At 32.4% G+C, this 18982-nt stretch overlaps 2 protein-coding genes across 3 annotated transcripts in view; both read left to right on the forward strand.

Moving 5' to 3' along the window:
* The window catches only part of LOC107487805 (transcription factor SPATULA), a 3596-nt gene extending 2989 nt beyond the window's left edge, over positions 1-607 (forward strand). For both annotated transcript variants that reach the window (XM_016108505.3, XM_016108506.3), the window contains exon 7: positions 10-607. In XM_016108505.3, the coding sequence (XP_015963991.1) occupies positions 10-155 (146 nt within the window). In that variant the 3' untranslated portion in view covers positions 156-607. The remainder of the gene's footprint in view (positions 1-9) is intronic.
* An 11735-nt stretch (positions 608-12342) lies between these two features.
* LOC107487803 (nicotinate phosphoribosyltransferase 1) lies at positions 12343-18892 on the forward strand. The gene is made up of 16 exons (XM_021142119.2): positions 12343-12499; positions 12770-12979; positions 13084-13231; positions 14169-14288; positions 14399-14533; positions 14619-14680; positions 15034-15109; positions 15687-15788; positions 16126-16242; positions 16431-16489; positions 16848-17022; positions 17389-17523; positions 17610-17708; positions 18002-18110; positions 18415-18527; positions 18614-18892. Exons 2-16 carry the CDS (start codon positions 12783-12785, stop codon positions 18689-18691), a joined length of 1725 nt encoding a protein of 574 aa, XP_020997778.1. The 5' UTR covers positions 12343-12499; positions 12770-12782; the 3' UTR covers positions 18692-18892.
* Positions 18893-18982: the final 90 nt, after the last annotated feature.

The raw sequence follows: 18982 nt of genomic DNA on the forward strand, positions 1-18982 counted from the left end.
AAATTCCAGTTGCAAAAGAGTTGGAGACAGGAACCATGGTCACAACATCACTCTCCTTTGACCTGCAAACATGTGAACCTAAGGACAACAACCCTTTGCAAATTTGCATTGCTGGAAGCGATCAATCATCATCAGTGATCATTAGGAATAGTTAACCCACGTTATTCTTGCATCACAAGTAACATAGTTAAGTAGGTAATTAGTACATGATGCCATTAAGAAACTATATTCAATATATATACCTTGATCACCTTCATGCATGGAATGCAGCATGTCCTGAAAAGTTTTCATCAGTGCAAACGGAAATGGTGCTTGAAATGATAACAGGAAGACGAGGGATTTGAAGCTTTTGCAAAGCTTCCTATACTTATTTTTGTATTTTAGTTTGCTCAGGAAGATCATACCTTGAGCATTCTGTGGTGTTATCTACACGCGTCTTTTCCTAATTACATATGAGAGTAGAATATCTCTCCAGTTAAATTATGTATTCATGATGCTAGGAGAGAGAGAAAATTGCCAATTGTTGTACACTTGCACGTGGTATATTATCTTATTCATCATATTATTATATTAATTATGAAATATTCATTATGATGATTTTTTGGGCTTAAAGATAGTACTAATCAGCTGTTTTTTCAACTTCTAAAGTTGGTGTCATTTTGAAAATTAGTCTGTTAATTGATATGAGTCTTTACTTAGGCATCTAATCAAATAAAGATATCAAAAAACATCCTTTCATACAAATATTTTGTTCGAAAGTGTGATGGAGATGGAAGATAGTCAAGAGACTATGCAAACAGGTTGTTACATTGAAAGAATTAATTAGTATTGCCTTGCTTTATCTATCATTTTATTCATATCCAAAAGAATTATTCATATTCATGTGCACAAGAAAAAAAATGCTAAAATAGTCTTGTGCACATAAAAGAGGGTAAATTTATATTTGAAATTGCATATGGTATATATGTAGTGTATTTTTCTCAACTTTAATCTTTTTTTTAGTATATAGATAAAAATATACATGAAAAATTTTAGAGTCGATAAAGGTAATAAACGAATAAAAAAAGGAGAGCGTTTCTCCTCTTCATCCCTTCTTTCATTCTATCTTTCTTGTTCTAATATTTTTATCCAACCATAACACACTAGATTTTATTTTATTTTATTTTCATTTTAATATTACTTATATCCAAAAAAAAATTTATTTTCTCACAATCTCAAATTATAGAGTTTCATCTTAATAAGTAAAGAAAACATTTAATTTTTGAGTTCCAGTTATTATTGAGGCTTCAAATAATTTTTTGACTCAATAATTAGCTATATTTCCAAATTTTATCATTCCTGTGCTTGTGGATATACTTAAATCCGAAGTTAGGATTATTACGTTAGGGAATTTGAAACTTTTGTCAAATTGAGTAAAATTATGTTAATTGATAATATTAGTAGTTCACAATCACAAATATTATCATTGTCATATTTCTAGAGTTGTAGAGTTATTCGACATTATTTAATAGCTCGTTGGCGCATTCAGAGTTGCTTCCAGTTATGTGGAACCAAATTGTGAGTGGATATTAAGTCTATAATTATTTTTAAGTGTACTATTATTAATATTTAAATTGAATCATTATTTTTAGCATTTGAAAGTATTTGATTGTAGTGATTTTTGAATTATTGGAATGAATATCAATTTTTGAAAAAGTTCATAATTTTATAAAAATACACGCGAGACGATATTTATATATTTTATAAAGTATACATATTTTTTTATTTGACTTTATTAAACTCTAATTAAATTTTTAGTATGTATTCTTATATATATTATATTTTTATGAAATTTAGTAATATATTACAAACATTAGAGATTTGTTATATGTGATTTGATTTGGAAGACTCGACTAGAAGCCGTAGTTAACGGCGGTTAACTAATTAATACGAATTTTTCATCTCTGAAAAGAAATATAACTTTCAAGATAAAACTTGTATCGTCTTGTATGGGTTATAGATATAATGTTTGTTCACTTAGTTGCAAAATTCACTCTATTATATTTTCATATTTTTCAGATACAGGTGACATTCTAAGTTTCATTCCATCCGTCCCACAGTAGATCTTATTCATTTTGGTGAATCATTATTCTTTCCAAGGGATATGTATTTATGTAATAGAACCTTCGTGCAAAAATCTAAATTTTGTCAATGCTCTATATGTCACAGACAGAGTCCTCATGTGGATTATGTACTTATGTTATTTTGAGTCTCGAACTGTTTAAATAGTAATTATAACTTGGTTATGTAAGACTTATGGGTTCAACTATATACTTTAGTTATTAACTTAGTATATATGATGTGGCTTTGATATGTTTAGTTTGCGAATAATTTGGAATATGTTGTTGTTGTTGTCTTTAGAAATGGATGTTTATTATTGATACAGGAAGATAATATTCATGTTAGTAAGATTTTAGAAACAGAGAAAAATCTGTCAGTTTTTCTGAAAATTTAGTCGATGTGCTTGCTGAGGGACTTGTCCTTTGAGTGCCAATCATGGCTTGATTCAGGTCATGACAAAGTGATATTAGAGTTTTAAATTTTTCTGTGTAATATGTAGCAAATGTCCTTTAGTAAGATCACAATTGTTCAAATAGAAGCCAGCCCATTTTTACAAAGTGTGATGTTACCAGAGGCCTATAGGGAGTTGTCCTCAATTCTTCGTTCTCGTAATTCCTTTTGTCTGTCATATTATCTTTTGGAACCCACATTCATATGTCATTTGTGATCCAATCATTTTACTTACTTAATAGGTCGAAGATGCCACCTAAGAAGAAACGTAGTGGAGCTATTCGTACTCCTGATACTGCTGAATCCAATAGGACATTTTTCCTTCTACTTGGAGTGCTTCGACAAAGACCAAGGAACTAAAGAATAGCTTATAGGCGCGGTGGAAGAATACCCCATGAGAAAGTTCAAGACTCCGCAGTAGGAGAGGCTCAAGCGGACTTAACAATTGAAATGAGAAGAATGAATCAAACCCTTAATGCGGTATTACAAGTTCTAACAAATAAAAATAGGGGCGAAGTAAAACTTCCTAATGTGTCAAATCTTCATCCTCAAAGAGTTCATAAATTGTTTGGGGATCAAGAAGTAATTGGACTTCCTCCTCCTTCTTAGGAAGAGTTCACCAAGAAGTTTCTTGCTTGATTTTATCCAGATGACAAGCAAATAGAGGATGCAATTACATTTGAAAGATTAAGGCAAGAGAATATGACAGTGGCCGAGTATGCTAAGGAGTTTACTAGACTTTCTAAGAGTGCTCCTTACTTGGTGAATTCAGAAGAGATGAAAGTTCGCTGGTTCGTTCATGGGTTGGCAGAACCTATGTTCACTACTCTTATGCCTGAAGTCGGACGCATATCTTTTAAGAAAATTTTAAACTCTACTTATGGAATTGAAGTTGGGATAGTAGAGAGAAATACTTATAAGGATGTTGGTAAGAAACCCAAGATGAATGGACAATTTTCTGGTGGATCTAGTTCAAAGAAAATTCAGTCTTATCATGGTTAGACCAATAAACAAGGTTATTTGAGTTATCGAGCTCATCCTCAAACATCTTTCGATAAGGTTGCATCTTCTGGATCTGCTCCCGTGAGTGTTTCGAGTCCAAGACTTTTTGTTGGGGTACCTCTCTATCTAGTACACAGGGTTCTAATCGAACAACTCAACCTTATTGCCAGCAATGTGGGAGTTACCATTCCAGTATGTTTTAAGGCCACTAAAACATGTTTTGGTTGTGGCCAATCTGGTTATTTTAGGAGAGATTGTCAAAATCCTAGATGAGGCTTCGTTCCAGGTATTGCATGTCCTACAATACTAGTGCCATCATCTTTAGCCATGTCTATTGAGAATTCTTTTAGTCCTAGTGGCAAAAGAGCAAGTGGCAGAAAGTTAGACTTATAACCGAAGAGGGAGTTAAAGAGGGAGAGGTCAGGCACATGTGTACACTTAGACATGTCAGGATGCTCAAGCTTCTAATGCAGTGGTGGTAGATACTTTATAAGTTTGTTCTTTAGATGCTAAAGTGTTATTGGATACAGATTCTCATTATTCGCATATATCTCTATACCTTGCATCTCATTTCGATAAACAACTTGAACTATTATCTCACCCATTTCAAGTTGGCACTCCACTTGGAGTCTCTACGGTAGTTTGAGTCATGTTTCGGTCTTATGTTGTTAGAGTGAATATGGTTGATACCTTAACTAACTTAATCCTCTTAGAACTAATGGAAGATCTTGATGTCATCTTAGGCATGGATTGGTTAGTAGCTTGTCATTCTGTCGTGGGTTATTACTCCAAAACTGTGAAGTTTGACATTTTGGGTATCTCACCTTTTATTTTTAAGGGTGACGATTGTCTCACTTTAGCTAGCATTATCTTGTCTATGAGTGCTATGCAATTGATGGATAAGAAAAACCTAGGATTTCTGACAGTTGTTAGAGATGTTGATGCTGAAGTGCCTAGTCTTAGTCAAGTTCCTATAGTTAGAGAATTTCCTGACGTGTTTTCTGATGAGCTTCCGAGAATGTCACCTGACCGTGAAGTTGAATTTTTCATAGAATTAGCCCCAGAAGTTCAACCTGTATCCATTCCTCCCTATCGTATGACTTCAACCGACTTACGAGAATTAAAGGTTTAATTGAAAGACATGTTGGAGAAATGATTCATTCATCCTAGCACTTCTCCATGGGGAGCTCCTATTCTATTTGTAAAGAACAAGGATGGAACGATCCGACTATGTGTGGACTATCATCAGTTCAATAAGATAACTATTTGCAACAAATATCCATTACCAAGAATTAATGATTTGTTTGATCAACTTCAAGGAGCTACCTGTTTCTCTAAGATTGACCTGCGTTCTGGGTACTATCAATTGAAGATAAAAGAGAAAGACGTTCCAAAAAGTGCCTTTTGTACTCGCTATGGACACTATGAGTTCTTAGTAACGTCCTTTGGTTTGACGAATGCACCAACAACTTTCATGGATTTGATGAACCGAATCTTCAAACCTTTCTTAGATCGTTTTATTATCGTCTTCATCGATGACATCTTGGTGTATTCAAAAAGTACTATGGAGCATGAGTATCATTTGAGGATTGTGTTGCAAACTTTAAGGGACCACGAGCTCTATGATAAGTTTTCTAAATGTAACTTTTGACTTGATCAAGTGATATTTTTAGGACATGTTATATCAAAAGATGGAATCATGGTGGATCTAAAGAAGGTTGAAGCCATTTAGAAGTGGCCAAGACCTACTACAACGACGAAAATCCGTAGTTTTCTAGGGTTTGCCGGCTACTATCGGTGATTCATCAAGAACTTCTCGAAAGTTTCTGCACCATTAACTAAGTTAACCTAGAAGAATGTAAAGTTTCAATGGTCAAAAGCTTGTGAGGAAAGTTTTTAGATGCTTAAGACCTGTCTAACCTTAGCACCTGTTCTTGTTTTACCTTCTAGGTCTGAAAGATTCTCAGTCTTTTATGATGCATCTTGGATAGGACTTAGTTGTATATTGATGCAACATGACCAAGTTATTGCCTATGCCTCGCGACAACTCAAGAAGCATGAGCAGAACTATTCAACTCATGACTTGAAAATGACAGCAGTCATTTTTGCTTTGAAGATTTAGAGGTACTAACTTTATGGTTAGACCTGTGAGATCTATACGGACCACAAGAATTTAAAGTATATATTCCAACAAAAGGATTTGAATTTGAAGCAACGAAGATGGATGGAGTTGCTAAAGGACTATAATTGTACTATTTTGTATCATCATAGTAAGACAAATGTTAGAGCGGATGTCCTTAGTAGGAAGTCTATAGGTAGCTTGGTCCATATCACTCTTGCAAGGAGACCAATTGTTGAAGAAGTTCGTCAATTGGAGGCTGGTGAAATCCAATTTGACCTTGGAGAATCAGGAAATTTCTTAGCACATGTTCGAGCCAATCTCCTATGATAGAATAGATTACAGATGCACAAAGAGATGACCCAAAGTTAAGGAAGCTTATGAAAGATGTTCGCAATGAAAAAAAATTCAGACTTTTCTCTTGATCAAGATATTTTGCATTGTGGTCGTTGCTTATGTATGCTAGATAACCATGACTTGAAGAAAGCTATTTTAGAGGAGGCTCATAATTCTAAGTATATAGTTCATCCCGTCTCCAATAAGATGTATCAAGATTTGAAACAACTGTTTTGGTGGAAAGGCATGAAGAAAAATATAGGAGTTTTTGTTTCTAATTGCTTAACTTGCCAACAGGTTAAATCTGAACATCAAATTCCTACTGGATTATTACAACAAATTGAGATACCTGAATAAAAGTGTGAAAGAATTACGATAGATTTTGTAACAGGTTTACCTCATAGCTTTAAGAATTTTAATTTAATTTGGGTAATTGTAGATAGAATGATGATGTCAGTCCACTTTATTCTAGTGAAAATAACTTTTAGTGCAGCTCGGTATGCTCAACTTTATGTTAATGATATAGTTAAGATACATGAAATTTCAGTGTCTATTATTTCAGATCGCGAACCTTAATTCACCTCTCATTTTTGAAAATATTTTCAGAGAGCATTAGGAACTCGTTTGGATCTTAGCACAGCTTTTCACCTTCAAACCAATGGACAATCAAAGAGGACGATCTAAACATTAGAAGACATGTTAATGTGTTGTGTTATAGATTTTGGTAGAAAATTAAGACAACTATCTACCTTTGATTGAGTTCTCTTATAATAATAGTTATCAAGCCAGCATTCAAATGACACTATTTGAGGCTCTTTATAGAAGAAGATGTAGGTCACCTATTGGATGGTTTGAGGTTGGTAAGGTTAAGATTTTGGGACTAAATTTGGTCAAGATGCAGTTGAGAAAGTTTACTTAATAAGAGAATATTTAATAGCATCTCAGAGTAGCAGAAGGTTTGTGTTGATAATAGAAGGCGTAACTTAGAGTTTTCAGTAGGTGATAAGATATTTCTTAGAGTGTCGCCTATGAAAGAAATGATGAGGTTTGGAAAAAGAGGCAGCCCTCGTTATATTGGTCCATTTGAGATATTGGATAGAATAGGTGCAGTGGCTTACCACTTGGCGTTGTTGCCTGAGTTGTGTATGATCCATCCAGTGTTTCACATGTGAATGTTGCGCAAATATCTTTCTGACCCATTTCATGTGCTTGCACCACAAACCATAGATATAAAGAAAGATTTATCATTTGAAGAGGAACCAATGGCTATAGTTGATCGTCAAGTAAAGAAATTACGTTCTAAAAAGATAGCCTTTGTGAAAGTTATTTGAAAAAAACTATGTGGAAGAAGAAGTAACTTGCGAAGTTGAGGATGCCACGCGTGACAAGTATCCGAAATTGGTTGAGTCTGAAGGTAATTATCACAGCTACTACAGTATATGAATTTAAAACTTGAAGACCGAATTTCTTAAGATGGAGAGAATGTAATAAACGAAGAAAAAAAAGGAGAGAGAAGCACGAGGAGGCATATGCCCCCACTTAAATCTTCTTTTTCTCTCCCTGCTCTCCCTCAAACCTTCTCTATCTCTCATTTTCTTTTTTCCATTTCTTCAAAAAAAAAAAAAGAGAACTCAACCCTCTCCTCTCCTTCATCTACTCTTCCATTCTATCTTTCTTGTTCTAAAATCTTTACCTAACCACAACACACTAAATTTTATTTTATCCTTCTATTTTATCTCTATTTAATATATCACTTATACCCAAAAAAGTTTTATTTTCTCGCAACCTTAACTCATAGAATTTCATCTTAATGAGTGAAGAAAGCATTCAATTTTTGAGTTTCGGTTATTATTGAAGTTTTAAGGTAATTCTTTGACTCAATAATTAGTTATATCTCCAATTTTTATCATCCTTATACTTGGGGTATACTTAAATCCGAAATTAGGATTACCAAGTTAGGAAATTTGGGAATTTTATCAAATTGAATAAGATTATGTTAATTGACAACATTATTAGCTCACAAATACTATCATTCTCATATTTATAAAGTTATAGAGTTACTGGACATCATTTGGTAGTTCACTGGCGCGCTCAGAGTTGCTTCCGGTTATGTGGAACCAAGCCGTGAGTGGATATTATGTCTATTATTATTTTTAAATGTACTATTATAAATATTTAAATTGAATAATTTTTTTAACATTTAAAAATGTTTGAATGTTGTAATTTTTGAATTATATATATATATATTCTATTTTTATGAAATTTAGTAATATGTCACAAGCATTAGAGATTTGTTATATGTGATTTGGTTTGGATTGGTTTGGAAAATTCTGACTAGAGACCGTAGTTAACGGTGATTATGATGTTAATCTAGATGCATCTAGTATCAACTAGTAGGGGCATTGCTAGCCTAACGTGTAGGCCACACGTTAGATCTGTTATACCGTACGGACACACTAGAAGGAAAGGCTATCCTTAGAAGTAGAGCCGCCCAAGTGTGTAACATTTGATTTGATTTTACTTCGGGAATGAGAACTCCCATTTGAGTTCATCCGCTTAATTATTTTTCTATTTATTTGCATAATTAATTAATATGAATTTCTCATCTCTGAAAAGAAACATAACTTTCAAGGTAAAATTTGTATTGTCTTGTGTGGATTATAGATATAATGTTTATTCAATGAGTTGCAAAATTCACCCTACCATATTCCCATATTTTTCAAATACAGATGTTATTTTAAGTTCCATTCCACCCGCCTCACAGTAGATCTTATTCATTTCGGTGGGTCGTGCCATTCTTTTCAAGGGGTTTGTGTTTATGTGATGGAACTTTCGTATAAAAATCTAGATTTTATCAATGCTCCATATGTCACAGGTAGAATTCTCATGTGGGTTATGTTATTTTGAGTCTCGAACTGTAATTAGATAATAATTATGATTTGGTTATGTAACATTTATGGATTCAACTATATACTTTAGTTATCAACTTAGTATATATGATGTGATTTCGATATGTTTGGTTTGTGAATATATTTAAAATATGTTGTTGTTGATTTTGAAACCGGATGTTTATTATTATTACAGGAAGATAATATTCATATTGGTAAAATTTTAGAAACGGAGGAGATTTTTTCTATTTTTCTAAAAATTTGATTGATTGACTTGTTGAAGGACTTGTTCTTTAAGCGTTAGTCAAGGCTTGATTCGGATCATGGCAATAAATGTATACCCTAATCAATTGAAATACTCAATGTACCCTTAAAAAATTGGTAATGATGGACAAAAGTGACATGTTGTTAGCGGGGCTCGGTTTCTGTTAAATTTAGTGTCCATGTGACTATGTAGCATGACAAAGTGAACTCTTTAATAAGGTTTAGATGGAAATAATCTAATTTTACAAATTGAAAAACAAAATTAAAAACCCCAAATACAATTGGGTGTTTTAGTTTATGAAGGAACTCTATCTCTTATCCCAATCATAATAGCTTGCAAAATCGAGGGTGAGAGGTGAAGTTCATTTCAAACGGATGGTAAATTGAGACAATCATACTAAAAGAACAACTTTAATGATACCGTTGGATCTTCTGTTGGAGGTATAATGAAGAGAAACAATAAAAAAAAAAAAAACATTTTCAATAGTGGCAAATACTACCATAGTATGGATATTGTCTTTTTAAAATCATGAACAGTGGTAAACCCAAATAGATGGTTCTTATGGTGCCTGCATTATAAGATATGTGTATACTAATCGTTGTGCCTTTACTGTTAATAGAAATTTTGGTTGATGTTGATTCAATCTTCCCTCCTGCAATCTTGTGTGGAGCAGAAATAAAAGATAAAATGTGACTATTTTATTTAGATTCATGAACTTAAAGATGAATGCATAGAAAAGACTATTTTTATGATAGCTTATTACACCAATCACAATCATGGAAAGACAATACAAATTTCAGTGAAGAGAAAAACATGAATGACTCCAATATAAAATTGATGTTGAAGTTGATAGATAAGGATAAATTCAAAAATTAGTAACCAAAAGACATTGATAAATAAATTTAATATTGTCATATCGTTAAATTTGACACTAATAGTTAACGGAATAAGTGACGTGGACATTAATAACATTACTAATTAAGTCATATTTTTTTTATGTGTTAAAAAAATATAATCAAAATTTTCTTGTAATACTTCTTTTCCTTAATTTTCTTTTTATATAAAACTTCAAATCCTAACCATTAATTATTGACGTTTCAGAATCAAAGAAAAATTTTTATTTTAGTAATTATTGGTAAATCAATTTTGTTACATACTAAAATTAAATGTTATTGACTTTTTAATATGTAAATTATTTGTGTCAAATTTAATAATATGACATATTATTAAACTCACTTAAAACTTTTTCAAAATTAAAATACGATATTTAAAAATTTTTAAAACAAAAATAAAACGTTTAAAACGATAAAAATTAAATTAAGATTTGACTAAACATAAAAAAATTAAATTAATATTTTAACCCTTTGATAAGAGATATGTGGTCTAGGTAGCCTAGACAAAAAAAAAAAAGTTCTACTTCTCAGCGAGCCAATAGCTCAGATGCCATCAGTCACTCCTTACTCATAAATTTTGGATTTGGGTGTCACTTAACAACAAAAAATAATTTTATTTTGGCTAAATTAAGTATTTGTCACACATATAAATATATATGAGTATATGACATTATTTTCATCTTTAAATGATTTTTAATATAAAATTTTGTCACCAAACAATATAAATGTATTAAGTAGTTTAATATTTTGAAAATTAAAAATATTATATATACAAAAAAATTAGCCTATATATAAAATTTATTTTTAATATATATTTTATATTTTAATATATAAAATTTTTTAAATATTATATTAAATAGTTATTATAGAATCTTACGAAATATCAGATAATATTCTATCTATTTCAATATGCTATTAATGATTTTATAACAAAAATAAGGTCAAGAGCTAATTTAAATTATAAATGCTAAGTTGAAATATTGAATTAAATAAATTAAAATTTTAAAAATCAGATTAAAGTGCAAAGATAACTTTAAAGATTGAGTGTTAATCTTTTTTCTTTATACACATAATATGGTAGCATAGTTGTTTGAAGATTATGTATGTGTATAATGTCACTTTTGTATTTTAAATATACATAAACCATGTCACTATTTGAATTTTTTTTAATAAATTTTTTGACTTATTCAACAATAAATTAAGATTGTATCCCAAAATAGGATAGAATTAGACAAAGAATCTTTCTGCAACACTGGCCATGAAAGCAAGTTAATGATTGCAAATCATATATAGTATATATATTGTATTTACAAATTTAAAATTATAAATTTTTTTTATTGTTCACAATATCTCTTAATTTGACATATCAATAATTAATTTATTTATTGCATATTCGAGTTTTATTGGCTATGTTTGTTTGGAAAAAAATGGAAAGAAAAAAAAGAAAAGAAAAGAAGAAAAGAAAAACGATTATTTTTTATTGTTTAGTTGAGAAGAAAAATTAAACAGAAAGAAAAAAGATGGAAAAAAATTAGTGAGTTTAGGATTTAAGGTTTAGAGTTTCACCAATTTTTTCTTTCCAATGTTAAAAAGAAAAGGAAGAGAAAACTTATTTTCTTTCTATACTTCCAATATTATCCGTTATATTTTTTAATATATTTTATAATACAAAAATAAAATTGTCTTTTTATAATATCTTTTTTGAAGTTATTTTTAATATGAAAGTAGAGATGGTGTTTTAGTTAAATATTGATATTTGAAGTGTATTATAATATTATAAAAATATTCAACACGCTCTTCACATGTTTCAACATAATCCTTGTGTGTTGGCCAGGATGTTATCACGTGTTCAACACGTTCCATGTGTTGTAACATGCCCCTCACGTGTTAACTTCTCACCTACAAAATCCGTAATTATACCAAATAATCCTATTTTTAATAAAAAATACTAATATTTTTTCTATATAAATGAAAATTATCTATTTCTTTCTTTTTTATTTTCTTTTCATCTAAATACATCTAAAAAAATAAAAATTTATTCAATTTTTTTATTTTTTTATTTTTTTTTTCTAACTAAACACAACCAAGAATCTAGTCAATAAATCATTATACGTATAAACTAAGACAAATTTAAAATTTTAATTCTTATTTAAACAGATAGTGAATTAACCACTCCATCAATATAAGTAGGCTAAAATTCTAGGTTTAGTTCATACTTATTTGTCTGTCTATATTCAACGTGCGCATGTAAAAAACTTGTACACTTCCATTTTAATGGAAAAAAAAAAACAAGGGAAAGACAAAAATGGAAGTCAAAATTTGGAGGCTGGATTTGGATATGGTGAATGCACCTGCCAAGGGATGGTGAGAAAGTGACACGTGGAGGGAATGGGGAATCTGCGTGGAAAGGAACAAGTGGCAGGGGGCACTGGCATTGAGGATTGAGGTTCAATCAATCCACTATCAGCCTCATCACTTCCTTTTATTATTTAGTTTGTTAGTTAGTTCCAAATTTCTCTTGTGGCGCGTGCTGCTTGTTTACTTCTTCCTTCTCTCTTCCTCCTCGAAGAATAATATTAATCAATTTCTTTTATTAATTATTATTATTATTCGATAATATCAGTCCATTTACGATTTAGTCTTCCAAGCTACCTGGCAAATCGCCGTAACCAAATTCAGTTTTGCTTGTCTCTTTTCTTTATTTTCGTAATCATAGAAAATTAAAAACAATGAAGAATAATGATAACACAAAGAAGACAGAAGAAGAAGTGACGACGATGAAGGAAAATGGATCCGACGAGAACAGTTCGGGTCGGGGCATACCAGGACCCACGAACCCGATGGTGACCCCACTCCTCACCGATCTCTACCAATTCACCATGGCTTACACTTACTGGAAAGCTGGCAAGCATGAAGAACGTGCTGTGTAAGTTTCCGTTCGTGAATCCATTAATTACGATTTATTCTTATTGTAAGATTCGTTGACTGATCAAGTTTTGAATCATCATCGTGTTTGTGATTGTCTTTCAGGTTTGATTTGTATTTCCGGAAGAATCCGTTTGGCGGGGAGTATACTATCTTTGCAGGTTTGGAAGAATGCATAAGGCTCATTTCCAATTACAAGCTATCTGAGGAGGACATTGATTTTATCAGGAGTTGTTTACATGTTCCCTGTGAGGTTAACATTTTTTCTTTTCCCTGTGCCTGCTGGCTATGATATTCTCGGCGTTATAATGTGCTAGTTAGAGTACCCTGATTTGATGAACTCTTGTGAAGAATTGAAGTTCTAACATGAATTCAAGTCTAACAAACTGATTTTTTCCCCATATTTTTGGAAGTCGTGAAGCTATAAGCAAATGGAATTAGGTTGTAACAGTTTGAGTAGGAGATTAAAGAGGGTGGACTAAATCCCACAGTAGTTCTTGATATTACGACTTTCACTATTTTAGTCCCTCATATTTAAAATTCACTATATTGGTCCTAAGATTCAATTTTAGGCACAATATTAGTCTCTGCACCCTTTCCAATGTTGAGTCAATGAACGGAATACTGAGCTAGCTCTGACTTGCCACGCTAGATATATGGCTAAATAACATCTTTTCCTTTTAGCTCTTAAATAAGGCGAAAGGAGGTCGTGTTGGAGAACGAAGAGAGATATAATAATTTGCACATCATATAAATTCTTCTTCCTCTTCTTGTTTCTGAGTGCCAAAACAAAACGACGCTGGTTAGCCATGTGTCCATCGTGGCAAGTAAGAGCTAATTCAGCACTTAGTTCGCTGATTCAGTACTAGAAAGGATTCGGGGACCAATATGGTGCCCAGAACTGAATATGGAGGACCAGTATAGGTAATTTTAAATTTGAGAGACTAAAATGGTGAAAGCTATCAATCAGAGAGACCACTTTGGAGATTTAGTTGCGGGGATGCAACAGATAGATTGTCATTGTTCTGAATTTTTATGTTGGACTAGTTGATTGCATATAGTCATATGTAAGGCTGATGATCTTAGTTACATCAATTTTGTGCAAATTTTGTGGTGGGCGGTGGCACTTTTATAACAGATTGTCCCTGCAAAATGAAGTCTGACTCGTAATTTTTTTTATTAAACCATAGGATGGCTTCTTCGAATATCTGAGGGGAATCGACTGCTCTGATGTTGAGGTATATGCTATTCCTGAGGGGTCAGTTGTTTTTCCGAAGGTACCACTGATGAGAGTTGAAGGTCCTATTGCGGTCAGTAGTCGTTACCATTTGATAATCCCTTTTATTTTATAAAATTTTTAATTTATATTTCTTTACAAGATGATCTATTTTAAGATTTTACTTGATTGATTTTCTGTCAGGTTGTTCAATTGCTGGAAACTCCTTTTGTGAATCTGATTAACTATGCATCATTAGTTACTACGAATGCTGCAAGGCATCGTTTTGTAGCTGGAAAATCAAAAACTCTACTTGAGTTTGGGCTGCGAAGGGCTCAGGTTACTAAGTGATTAAAATGGAAAATTGGTGCACTGATTTTGTAGACTTTCCACACTCATTAAAAGAATCTTATTTTAAATGTAGGGGCCTGATGGTGGAATGGGAGCATCAAAATACTGCTATATTGGAGGATTTGATGCAACAAGGTATTATCTATGAAAACAACTTCAATTCCAGTGTGTTTGACACTTGAATAGGAAGGATCTTTTTAGTGTTATGATACTAGAATTGCATTTACCACATGCCTGATATTTTTAGTTGGTATTAGTTCTAATTATATATGACTCGAACTGAACTACTTTATTTCTTTCATAACACAAAATAAACAATTGCTGCTTATCTAAGATGGCAAGTTATGATTGTGTCAGTAAAGCATGTAAATTATGCTTTAATATAACATGTTAACTATCCCTTTCTGAATTTCGTTTTAATTCACTTATTTTCCCCCCTTTTACTTTGGCTTTTGTATAACTTGGCTTTTCATGTGGTGTGCTGATAGCAATGTTGCAGCAGGAAGGTTATTTGGGATTCCCCTTCGCGGCACTCATTCTCATGCCTTTGTTAGCTCATTTATGGTATATAACCATCTTATATGATGCTTATATTTGTCATTTAGTTTGTTGTATATAAACCCTATGTAGGCTAAATGGCATAATTTTATTTGATTATTTCCACTAAAAAAAGAGATCACATTTGAATGGAAGAAAAAGTTCAGCAACATCTGATAAGGTGTTTAGTGCGAGTATGTCTATAACTGTTAACAAATAGAGATATTGTTTTGATTTGTATGTTAAATTGTCCATATTTTGTATCCTAGAGAAACTAAATGCCAGACGTCTTTGGAAATTATAATGCTAAATTGCCAAGGAGCAGATAATATATAAGAATTAACATCATGATTCAAAAGTGACAAATGTGGTGGTCTAATTTGAGTAAAAAGTGAGCTTTTATATATGATACCACTAATAGAGTTGTTAGAGAAACTTGAAATTATAAGATAGATCCTCTGATTATAGTGATATAGATTCCTTCCAGAGTTTGTTCATATCGTTATGGGTTTTATGTTATCATTATTCTTATGCTTTGTTATAGCTTGATTCACTTTCTTTATGCTATGTTTGCTTAGTGCTTTGTTTTTCCTGTGATTTGCAGACCCTTGATGAGATTAAAGACAAATCACTTCGTAAAAAAGTTAGTAAAAGTACATGTAAAGATTTTGTTAGTTTGGTTCAAGCATGGCTAAGCAAACTTCAGGTACCATGCAAGTCTTTGCAAACTTAATTTTTCTATTTTCCGCAATTGTTTTTGCAGCACTGATAAGGCGAGTCATTTAGAGTTACTTGATTAACAAGCCGAGTTGAATATTTTCTAATTGTTGTGTTCTGAGTTATCTTTGCAGACCTGTATCTTTATTTGGTTAAGCATCACCATAACTATTGGTTCTCCCTCTTAAATATCTCTATTTATTCCCTTCTAAATACTTGTTCTGTTGTTCCAATTTATCAGTATTATAGCGTTAATCTATATTCTAAAGTCGTGAGATCAAGAATATTTGTCAGTGTATAATGTGTGTTGTATTCCCACCTTACAGCGCTCAAAATCATTACGGGGTGTTTTTGCTGAGACCAACCAAAGTGAGCTGTCAGCATTCATATCATATGCATTGGCATTTCCTAATAACTTTCTTGCCCTTGTAGACACTTATGATGTAAGTATTTAATATTTTCTTAGTAAATCTCTATTTACTGCTAAGAGGAAATAGGAATGATAATCTCTCAACATTGCTTTGGCCAGCAATGTTCCATCCTTGTGTGCAAATCTCGCTGTTCTGAATTACTTCTGGTTTAGTTTAGCTTAGCTGTTTCTCCATATAATCACCTTTGCATTTCTTGGCAGGTCATACGAAGTGGAATTCCCAACTTCTGTGCAGTTGCATTGGCTCTCAATGAGTTAGGGTATGTCCGAAGTTGATTATTCCTCCCCTTCATTTTTATTGTCAATACTTGATTAGAAATTTCATATTGTGGTTTGTTAGTTTTCCCTGTTGATTTTGATTAATCGGGACACACAATTTTGTTATTCGTTTCTTATTTTCCTTCCATGAATTACTTCCTTCATTATTAGCTAATATGTTCTATTATGCCTTGGTGTTCCTTGTTTCTGGTTTAAGGATTGCAGATTTGTTTTGGCTTTGATTAGTTTCTACGCATTCCTTGTTTTCACTTTAAGGATTGCAGATTGGTTTTGGCTTTCAAATAGTGTCTAAGCATCCTCAACCCCCTAAAATAAAACATTAGTTGCTTTGTGGTGCAGATACAAAGCAGTTGGCATTAGACTGGACTCTGGTGACCTTGCCTATTTGTCTTGTCAAGCCAGGAAGATCTTTTGCTGCATTGAAAAGGAATTCGCGGTGTCTGGCTTTGGGAAGACTAGTATTACAGCTAGTAATGATCTTAATGAGGAAACTTTAGATGCTTTAAATAAACAGGTAATTCTCACTGCAAACTGGAAATTATATAGATCCAAACAATACTAAGAATTTTAGTTACTAAATGAAAGAAAAATCAAGTATAAAAAGCTACTCAATAAGACTAAGACCAAAGTGGATTCAAGTCAAGATGAATAGCATTGTCATGAAATCTCAATATATATAGTTTATACTAGATACTAGCAGAATACTACAAGCACATTCTGCGAATCAATCATCCATCAGTGAAGTTCCAGTCAATCAACTAGAAGCACAGCAAAGACTTATCTATACGGAGTATATGTGTGAAAGTTTGGCATTATTTCATATTTTGATAAAAACAAAATATTAAAAAAGACATCTAAGAGACTGTGTTTGTCTGGACAGGGTCATGAGGTTGATGCCTATGGAATTGGGACATACCTGGTTACATGTTATGCTCAAGCTGCTCTGGGAATTGTTTTCAAGCTGGTCGAGATAAATAAGCAGCCTCGTATTAAGCTTTCTGAAGATGTATCAAAGGTATCAAGTATCAACACTATAAACAGAAATTTTGGTGGGATCATCTATTTGCATTAACTAATATTCTGTTCCTTTCACTGTTTTAGGTCTCAATTCCATGTAAGAAGAAAATTTATAGATTGTATGGGAAAGAAAGCTATCCCCTTGTAGACATAATGACTGGAGAAGATGAACCCCCGCCAAAGGTTTTCTTTTAACCTGTGCCTGACACTATCTTCATCATTTTGTTTTTCTTTCCTTTTGTGATTCTTTCTTTCTTCCCTTCAATGTTTATACTGTCACAGCCATGTACAGGTTTAATAGTATAGACTAGATAAAATTATTGATAGGGACGGGGACAAGATTTTAATCCTTCTCAAGTTTCCATTTCTTGGCTAGCAACTGTTGCATCCATAAAAGAACCAGTCCAATATACTATCCAGACATAGACATAACTATTTTTTGACAATTGTATTTTTTATATATACATATATGATAGGTGGGAGAACGAATCCTGTGCCGCCATCCCTTTGAAGAGTCCAAGAGAGCATACGTGGTGCCACAGCATGTTGAGGAGCTTCTAAGATGTTACAGTGCAGGAACTTCAGGTAAGAGAAGAAGATATAAATAAAGAATAGGTTTGTAAATTGAAGCAACTTTATAATTGTTAATGTCGTCCCACCATGTTAATAGTTAACCAGCTCTATTCTATTATAATTTTAAATGCTATGGTTGCTAAAAAATGTAACCTTATAATCTGCTAAAATACCACCTAACCCTCTCATATGTAAATGCTATGATTGCTAAATGTATTACCATTAAAGAAGCTTCTTAGCTTCCATCATCTATTCTGTAAAATCAGCTTAAGGTAACTTTATTATTTTTATTTTATTTTTTAATGTTTACATGAAGGTAAAGAGACAGAACCATTACCTCCTCTAAAGGACATTAGAGAACGATGTATCCAACAACTTGAGAAAATGCGACCTGACCACATGAGGAGGCTGAATCCAACTCCATACAAGGTCTCATAGTTGACCTTGCTTAAAATTGTTTTCAGTAACTTTTGCCTTGAATTATATTAACATTTTTCACTTAAAACTTGGAGCAGGTCAGCGTAAGTGGAAAATTATATGACTTCATCCATTTCTTGTGGCTCAATGAGGCACCTGTTGGGGAGTTGCTATAATCAGGCGAATATAGTGGCAAAGCCTCGTAATGATAACAATAGAAATCCCTCTTATCCAATTAGTATATATAATGGTCTTCAAAACGTTCAGATAATACTGCTCTGTATATTTGTGCTGGAACCATTCTGTTGAGCATTATTAGCAATTAATTATCTTTTGTAATTAAGAAAATTACATAATCGGAATTCAATGTTTGATTATATGAATGATAGGCAACAAAGATCTTTTAGAGATTAATTTTCAGTATGGTATTAACTCAACGTACCATAGGCACACCGACTAATTTTCTG

This window comes from Arachis duranensis, chromosome 5 (genome assembly GCF_000817695.3).
Source record: "Arachis duranensis cultivar V14167 chromosome 5, aradu.V14167.gnm2.J7QH, whole genome shotgun sequence".
Taxonomy (NCBI): domain Eukaryota; kingdom Viridiplantae; phylum Streptophyta; class Magnoliopsida; order Fabales; family Fabaceae; genus Arachis; species Arachis duranensis.

Bases quoted from the DNA above. Each gene is read 5' to 3' on its own strand.
- LOC107487803 (XM_021142119.2), top strand. From the start codon at position 12,783: ATGAAGAATAATGATAACACAAAGAAGACAGAAGAAGAAGTGACGACG. The intron at 16,243-16,430 runs GTAAGTATTTAA...ATTTCTTGGCAG, and splicing joins CCCTTGTAGACACTTATGAT to GTCATACGAAGTGGAATTCC. The intron at 17,023-17,388 runs GTAATTCTCACT...TTGTCTGGACAG, and splicing joins TAGATGCTTTAAATAAACAG to GGTCATGAGGTTGATGCCTA.